The 9,182-nt window shown below is 46.3% G+C and overlaps 1 protein-coding gene across 1 annotated transcript; it reads left to right on the top strand.

Moving 5' to 3' along the window:
* The first annotated feature begins 2,983 nt into the window (after positions 1 to 2,983).
* On the top strand, positions 2,984 to 7,720 carry LOC123443724 (vacuolar cation/proton exchanger 1a-like). Its single transcript, XM_045120228.1, has 9 exons — positions 2,984 to 3,696; positions 5,036 to 5,103; positions 5,234 to 5,262; positions 5,407 to 5,603; positions 5,701 to 6,216; positions 6,301 to 6,417; positions 6,702 to 6,792; positions 6,902 to 6,972; positions 7,342 to 7,720. Exons 1-8 carry the CDS (start codon positions 3,394 to 3,396, stop codon positions 6,967 to 6,969), a joined length of 1,389 nt encoding a protein of 462 aa, XP_044976163.1. The 5' UTR covers positions 2,984 to 3,393; the 3' UTR covers positions 6,970 to 6,972; positions 7,342 to 7,720.
* Positions 7,721 to 9,182: the final 1,462 nt, after the last annotated feature.

A 9,182-nucleotide genomic window follows, 5' to 3' on the forward strand; every position in this document is an offset into this window, starting at 1 on the left:
TAGCAGCGACGAGCTCCATGGCGCAAGGCAGCGCGGGAGTCCAAGGGCGGCGGCGCACCGGGAGGAGCCGAGAGGGCCGAGAGGAGCCCGACGTCGCCGGGGACGGCACGGGGCGGCGCTGGAGGGGCTAAGGCAGGGGCGACCTTGGGTCGACGCAGAACCTGGGCGCGATGGGGGGACCGATCTGGCGGCGGGGGGAGGGGGACGGCTCAGTCCGGCGAGGCCCCACAGCGGCGCGGCGAGGGGAACCCTGGCAAGAGGTCGTGAGGGACACCAGCGGCGAGGGCTTGGCGAGCGGCAACCGGAGGCGGGGAGAAGGCCAAGGACGGCTCGGGCTCAGGGCGGCACCAGCGGCGACGGGAGGCCGGAGCGCGGGGAGGCGGCGAGCGGAAGGTGGTCGCGGCACGGCAGCTGAGGCCGGCGGCGTGGGGTGGATGGAGACACGAGGGGGAATTGGGGCTGACGGGAGGAGAGGGACGAGAGAAGAGATGGGGATCGGGCAGAGGCTGGGGCGCTCGTTCGCTAGGGCTAGCGGGGGCGCAGGGGCCTTGGGCCGGCTGGCTGCTCTCTCTCCTGATGCACAAAATAAAAATAGCCGGTTTTAAAAAGAGAAATACCACAACCAAAAGAAAAAAGAATTTTTAACTAAAACAAAATACTTTTGGGCTCCTTAGAACATGCTCCAACTATAAGAAATAGATTGGGCATTTTTGAAGAATAAAAATAAAACCCTTTTTATAAATAAGAAATGAGACTCTATTTGGAAAAAACAAAAGGAGAAATAAAAACTAAAACGAGAGGGTTGCCCCAAATAGTAGGAATATTTTTAAAAGAGGAGGAACATTTTATTTAGGCAAAAACAGAAACTGGAATTGACTCAAAAGAATTAGGAGAGGAGAGGGGAGTTACCTATTGCACTAAAGACTCTGAGAGCACTTGAAGCACTCACAACTCAGAACACACCACGCAACAGATGATGCAAGATGCCATGATGCAAACTAAATGATGATGCAACAAATAAAATAATCACACGACGGAAACGGAAATAAAAGGGGAATCTTTTGGAACGTCGGTCTCGGGCTGTCACACTACAAGTACGTGACTTGTTTCTGAGACTACGCATCGTATAATGGATGTCCTAAATGATCCCTAATCGAAAGGGTTGTGTGGACGTGCAACCATTTAGATTAGCATATGACACGACGAATGATTAGGTCTCACTAACCATGTAGCATTGGATGCTAGCGGAATATTATGGACTCAGAAAAGATCTCATCGGATTGGACGTAGTTGGACCCGAGTAGAGATAAAGCCTGAGTTGGACAAACCCAACTATGAGACACGGCGATACGTCATCTGTGAGTCTCTAGTACAACATACATTCTATGTCCTACGACCTGAGCTGGTGCATGTATTCGGGATGGTGATAGACATGGCTTGGGTCGACCAAACGCTACTCCGTGACTGGATAGTTACAAAGGTAGGTTTCGGGCTTGTCCAGACCCATGCTGCGAGACATGGTCCAGCAAGATGGGATTTGCCCCTCCGGTCAGGAGAGATATACTCTAGGCCCCTCGGGCGATCCGACCTAGATAAGCATGGTCATGCGATGAGGATTATGAGATAATCCGAAGTGTTGATTGGATTCACCAGAACGAGAAAGAGGTTGTGCTGCAACAAGGATAACCATGTCGCCTGGTGAACGACAACATACATCGTGTGGCAAAGGGAAAAGAAGTATGAAGTACAAGTTCGCCTAACCAGCTTCATCGGGCACTTGAAGTCGACATGCTTTGCTAGAGGTCGCTACTGACTAACCGAGTCAGATATGATCTAACTCGCGACCAAGTGAACAAGAATCTAAGGGGTCATGCGCTGAAGGGAAGGAATTACTTATGGGCTTTTGGATCCGTGCAAGGCCCAAGAGTTGAGCCCGAGCCGAATGCCTATATATAATGGAGGTGAGGCACACTCATTCAGTTGATCGCTTCGGTGTTGTCATTAGGGCTTTGAATGTGTTGCAACTAGCCAGCTCCACTTGCCGTCGACTCTGTGATCGGATCTAGCAGTCCGCCGCATGGCGTCCCTCCTGCACGCGTGGATAATGTTAGAGGCGGTGCACTTCCGCCCCTCCGGCGAACCTGTACGTGGGATCCAGTAACCGGCTGTTCGAGGGAGAGGATCCGGCGATCGACCACGCGAAGGAGATAGGACGAGGAGGAGACTGACCACAGGGACGCGTTGCCCCAACTCTACTCCCGCTGCATGGCATTGTGCGTCCAGTGACATCTGGGGATTGCCGGTGAACGGTCGCCCCAGTGTCGCCTTTGGGGTGGGGGAGGGGCGTGATTTCCGGAGGCATCCTTTAAAATGGGGAAGAATATCATCGGCGAATTTACTACTTTCTGGATGTCTTTCGATATCAGAGAGGTGTAATTGGTATCGTCGTGATATTAATGTATTTATTTCTTTAAAGAAAAAATTGTATTTACATTTTCCTTCAAAAAGAAAAAAAAACTCTTGTACCACTTCTGTTTTTCTACCTTAGCAAAATGGGCAGTGCTTCCGTCAATCAAGAAAAAAAAGCCGTAGCAGCGCGTACACACCGCGTCCGTACGTACGGCCAGGAACTGGAAGAGAAGATTTTGCCGGCGCAGCTAGCTATCGCGGTCTTTGTTTATTGAGTGTGGGCAAGCCATCGTGGTCAGTCAATCGAAATTCGATACCCATGATGGATCGATCCATGGTCGTAAAAATGATCCCACGGAAGGTTGGCATCAGGCGGGATATGCCCCGGCTGAAATAGCCAACGTGCAACCGGACACATACCTGCCATTCGGACGTGGCGTAGCGTACCACGGCATGCTGCAATGCAGATGCAGGGCAGGGGGAAGCTTCGCGGAAGCTTCGCCCCCGTCCCTGTACCCCACTGTATGCAAATCATAACTGTTATGGCAAAAACCACCGTGTATGGAGGCATCGTGGCATTGAAGGCAGATCAAAATCCCCTTTCCCTTCTTAGTTGATCTGTACACGTCCATCCATTTAAATCATATATACATATATCATTTTCCTTTTTATTCTTCTTCTCATACATATCTCTAATCCTTATCTACCAGTCTCAGCATCTCAATATAATTTCGTATTTTTCTCTGAAGATCATCAAGGGAGATCTTATTCTTGTGGTGCTGGAGCTGGAGGCTGGCTGTAACATGGAGTGACGGGGGTCAATAATTCATTCTCCGGTGGGAATAATTGCTCCTTCTCCCCATAAATATGTGCTCCACTCCTCTTCATGCCTCGCGTAGAATACACATCACGAGGTTCGTAAGAGCGCCGAACAGGCTCCTCGTGGCGCCGCACTAGCCAACTCCAGATCGATCTACCTTAGCCATGGATAGTCACTCCGCGGTGACGATGGAGGCCGGTGCACCAACGAGGAAGGAGTCCGGGCGGCTTCCTGCGCGGTACGGCGGGAACGCGCACGGCCACAGCGGCCTCGCCCGGACGGCGCATGGCATGTCCTCCTCCTCGCTGCGGAAGAAGTCGGACGCCACGCTGGTGCGCAAGGTGCCCGTCGCCTCGCTGCGCCCTGTTCTCGCCAACCTCCAGGAGATCCTCCTCGGCACCAAGCTCGCCGTCCTCTTCGTCGCCGTGCCGCTCGCCGTCGTCGCGCAGTGCTTCCACTTCGGCCAGGTATAAATTCACCATACAGCACACCATGTTTTCTGTACTCTTTTTGTCTCGATATGTGCATGCATGCTACTGCTCAACATCTTCGCTTCGGCTTGACCATTCCCTTGGATTTATTCTACCTTCCCATCCACGATGCTCTTCTCTTTCGCTTCCTAACACTGTGGTGATCAGGTGTCAGATTGTGATTACTACTATCCAAGCCTGCCTACCTGCCGATCCTTAACTACACTTGTCCCTTGCAAGCTGTTCTCTAAAGCAGTACTACCTCAATTGGGCTCGTCGTGTCACCGACACATAGGGGCACAGCACACAGACTGGCACGCACGAGAGCATAACTTCTGCACTCGTTCAATAAACTTCAACTACTTTTCGTAGAACACATTTATGTGCGACTGAGTATAAAGTGGCAAACAACTTCGAGTTTCAAATCGATTGCTCACGTCAAGTCAGCAATTTTAATGGTGTTGACAGCCTCTACATATGCTCTTCGTGGCCAAAACCATCGGTCGTCAGGTTTTAGAAATTTTACCTTCACTTTCTTCAGTCGTCCGATCTTGTTTTCTCGCTGCGCACAGCCTTGGGGATCATCCCTGGCGAATTGGTTGCTGATGTAGGAGGAGTGAGGTCGCCGTGAAGCATTGTTAAACTTATACTACTACTCTAGTGCGAGCTTTAGTAACTCTCTTGTGTAAAAATGAAAGAGGTTTAGTGACGGACAGTAATGCTTCCCAAAACGTGGGGCTGCACGGCCTGGAGTACTCTAGGAAGATGGCGTACTTTGCCGAGCGAGTGCCATCCCTTAAACCTTGCTGCGACTAACAGCCAAATGTGCACCGCAAGACAAGAGTAGACGACAAACTTGTGCGTCCACAGCGGCTAAGACGATGACGGAAACATCCCTGCTTGGGCTTGGGTGTTCACAAGGTGGCATTTGTGATCAGCTGGGTGGTTCTTTTCCCCCAAGAAGAGTCCATTTTGGTACTTTGCCCTGTGGAGTATAGCTTCACGAGTTTGGCATGGATACTCTGTAAAAGAATATACAAATGTTTACATCAGTACTTTAATAATTTAAATGCTCTTATACTTTTTTACGGAGAGAGAGTATTAGAAATGAACATGTGCGTCCTTTATATATTGGAAAAGATTACGGCGGGAAGCCAAAGTCACGAGTGCAAGGCACTGAGAAATGCTCCCACAATTTTGCCTCGGTACGTTTTCGGTGCAAACACAAAATCTAAAACGTGTCCACGTTATCGTAAGTAGCCAGCAATTGTTGATGTGTTATAATTTTATTTTTATTTTTGGCTAAATAGAATGAAAAATGGATCTGAATGGGCAGGTATGGGTGTTTGCGCTTAGTCTGATCGGCCTCATTCCTCTGGCTGAGCGAGTCAGCTTCCTGACAGAGTAAGCATTTGCTCCTCTTGTTATCAAAATTCCCTTTTACGGGATGCTTTAACTTTAGCTTTGATTGAGTTCTGGATTTGCTTAACATGAATCCCGTTTTCTTTCTGGTATGGTATGGTAATTCTTGTAGGCAGATTGCCCTCTACACTGGCCCCACAAGTAAGTAACGCCTAACCATCGCAAACTATATTCTATTCCCTTTGTTTTAAAATAAGTGTCTCAAGAAGAGTATTACTCCTACATAGTATTTCTATCTCGCCGGCCGGAAGCATGTGTTGTTAATTAGTCGGCTTGTGGTTGCAGTTGGCGGTCTCCTGAACGCGACGTGCGGCAACGCCACGGAGCTGATCATCGCCATGTTCGCGCTGGTGCAAGGGAAGATCGAGGTGGTGAAATGCTCGCTGCTCGGCTCCGTGCTCTCCAACCTGCTTCTCGTCCTTGGCACCTCGCTCTTCTGTGGCGGTATCAAGAACCTCGGGGCCAACCAGCCCTACGACCGGGTACGTCCGCCCGTGCCCCATTAGAGCATGCATGCATTTCTCAGCAAGTTGAAACGCCTAGCTTCATCCACGTTCTGTACTACGTATGTGCATGCAGAAACAAGCGGACGTGAGCACGGGTCTGCTTACCCTTGGCGTGCTCTGCCAGTCTCTGCCGCTGCTGCTGCGTTACGCCGTCAGCTCCGGGGAACACGCTGTCGCCACTGACACCACGGTGCTGGAGCTCTCGAGGGCCTGCAGCTTCATCATGCTCCTCGCCTACGTTGCCTACCTCTTCTTCCAGCTCAAGACGCATCGCCAGCTCTTCGAGCCGCAGGAGATCGAGGGCGGCGACGAGGAGGAGGAGGAGGCGGTCCTCGGCTTTGGGAGCGCGCTCTTCTGGCTCATCCTCATGACCATCATCATCGCTGTGCTCTCTGAGTATGTCGTCGGCACCATCGAGCCAACCTCGCAGTCGTGGGGACTCTCGGTGAGCTTCATCAGCATCATCCTGCTCCCCATCGTTGGTAACGCGGCGGAGCACGCCGGAGCCGTGATCTTCGCCCTGAAGAACAAGCTCGACATCACCCTCGGTGTTGCCTTGGGGTCGGCTACCCAGATCTCCATGTTCGTGGTTGGTACATTAACTCCCTCCCCTTGATTGTCTTGTTCGCCCAGATCATGCATCATGAATCTGCACTGTGTTGCAATTATGTAGGTGCCATTGAGTGTCCTTGTCGCTTGGATCATGGGGATTCAGATGGATCTCGACTTCAAGCTGCTAGAGACCGGCTCTCTCTTCATCTCGGTGCTAGTGACGGCCTTCACCCTCCAGGTAAAAATTATCATTCAGATAAACATTGGTGAGAGAATTTTAACCACTTATACTAAAAGAAAGCAAATTGATTTCCGATCGAGACAAAAGGATTTCCTAACTCAGATAAACATTGGTGAGAGAATTTTAACCACTTATACTAAAAGAAAGCAAATTGATTTCCGATCGAGACAAAAGGATTTCCTAACTCATGTTGTGATTTGGTTGTCCTTGTCCTCAATTATACGATGCAAGAAAACACAAAAAATTAAGGTCCTAACTAATCAAGTGATTTTAATTTGAAGGATGGAACGTCACATTACCTCAAGGGAGTCCTCCTCCTCCTATGCTACATTGTTATCGGCGCTTGCTTCTTTGTTACGAGACAAACAGAACGTACGTTTCCTTGACGAAAGTAACAAATCAAGATCTATTTATTTGCGCATGGTGTGCATTCCACTTCTTATTTCGATTCCACTTTGAGAATATATTCTCTGTTTGACAGATCACGCGAACGGCAACGGCACGCTGCTGGATGTCCCAATGGGTCCCATGATTGTCCAGGTCGCATAACTGGTAAGCTTGCATTATCTTGTCCCACCTATCCGGAAGACTTGTCATTTAAGAAGGGCAAGGCATCTTTGATTATTTTGACCAAGATGATTTTGTAACAGCTGGTGTGATTTAGTTAGGTGTTGTGTCTGTTTCAGAGATTGATTGCTCATGTATGGCGATAAATCTTAATATGTTAATACAACCCTATGTTGTCTTAGAATAGCATTTTGTCAGCCATGCGGGTTGCACCAACTAATTAAATATTTCAACTTTGTTTTCATCCAACTGTTCTCATGTTCTTGTCCAAGTGTTAAATGTGTATACAGTACTAGTTTCGTGCTGAGGATATTTTTCGAATCTTCGAGCAATGAGCGGTTGTACATTATGCAGATTACTAAGAGGGCTGCCTCAACCAACTAGAATGTGTGCAAGATTGAGAACGAAGTGTTCGAGCCTGAAGCAACCAAATTGTGTCTATCATATATGTGCATAACTGTGCCAAGGAAGAGAATTCCATGCGTTCAGAGTCCCCATCCAAAGGAATTAGTTGATTACTGTTGCGAGAAAAGCATGCAATTGTACCAGATTTTTTCTTTATTTTCTTGAACCGTACTGCTAGCTATTTTTATTGCTTCTTGTATTGTCTAGGCTGTTCGGCATGCAATAAGGTTAGCTCATATGCGCGTAGCCATGTGTATACATCGGCATCAATGGGTTGTTACAGTTATGTGAATCAGTATGATATATGTAAAGATACAAACGTTGTTTCTTTGTGGGGGTGGTCCATATGTTGTTAGAGCATCTACAACCAGAATTGTCAATTCCGGCTACCCATACGTCCACGGAAGTGATCGGGCCAACTCTATTCCCAAAACACCAAATACATGCACATCTTCTCTTGAGTTTGGCTTCGGTACAACCCCCTCACAAATAGTATAATCGGGAAGTGATCGGGCCAACTCTATTTCCAAAACACCAAATACATGCACATCTTTTCTTGAGTTCGGCCTCGGTACAACCCCCCTCACAAATAGTATAATCGGTAATATAGACTTTTTGCTATCTGTATTCATTTTGGTATATATATGATGGGTCACGCATACGCTATTGCTGAACAGCCGGTCCATTCAGGGAAATAAATGTTAGGAAAAAGAAATAGTTCTTAAGAGGAGTCGAACTCCAAACCTCTTGATAGTTTGGGGAGTTTCTTACCGGTTGAGATAACAACCATTGGTGGCCAAATACAATCTACATTTTTTCCAGAATGTATGATAAACATTTTATTAATACACGCGTAAACTCTTTGTATAAATAAACAATATGATTAGAAAAACGCAAAAAATAAAGAAAATGGAATGAGAAGCCATAGGAAGAACCCTTGGAAAGGGGGTTGTACCAGGCAGCCGAGCTAGCAGGTAACATTAACTTATACGCAAGGCTAAATTTTAATTACTATCTAAACGTATCCATTCTTTTACTTGTTCAATATTTTTTGAAATAAATGTGAATTTTTTAAATCAGAATTTAAAAAACAATTGTGAACAAATTTCAAAATCTAAACCAAATTTATCAAAAAGCGAATTAAAATACACACTGAACATTTTCATAGTATACGGTGACCTGAATTTAAATACACACTAAATGTTTTCTAAAATATATGGTGACCGTTTTTCAAATACATACTGAAAAAAAGTTCTACAGACGATGAAAACTTTTCATGAACAATGAACTTTTTCAGTAATGCGGAACAAAATGTTAAATAATTGTACACGGAACGAATTTCTTCAACACGGTGATTTTATTAACACATGAATAACTTTTTGAAAACGAACAAAACTGGAATTTATAACTTCTATTTGAAAACAAACAAAAAATTAAACATTGTTTAAAGGCAAGATTATTTTAAGGTATTCTAAAGAATATTTTAAAATTTTGAGCATGTGCCTATTAGATCAACCCAAGCGTTCACGGATTTTTCAAATGTTCATCTTTTAGTTCGTAAAATTTTGTACAAATTAATCTACCTAGTAGTCAACTTTTTCTCAGATTTGTGAATCATTTTGGAACAAAATTTCTACCTGTTTAGAAAAATCGCATATGTTGTAAACAAATTGGAAAAAATAGCGAATTTAAAAAAATTCAAAACAAATTGCAAAAAAAGTTCAATTACCTGAAAATTTTCAAATTTTTTAGAGAAAGATCATAGCACAAAATACGACGAAAATCCAATT

The sequence above is a fragment of the Hordeum vulgare genome, chromosome 3H (genome assembly GCF_904849725.1).
Source record: "Hordeum vulgare subsp. vulgare chromosome 3H, MorexV3_pseudomolecules_assembly, whole genome shotgun sequence".
NCBI classification, from domain to species: domain Eukaryota; kingdom Viridiplantae; phylum Streptophyta; class Magnoliopsida; order Poales; family Poaceae; genus Hordeum; species Hordeum vulgare.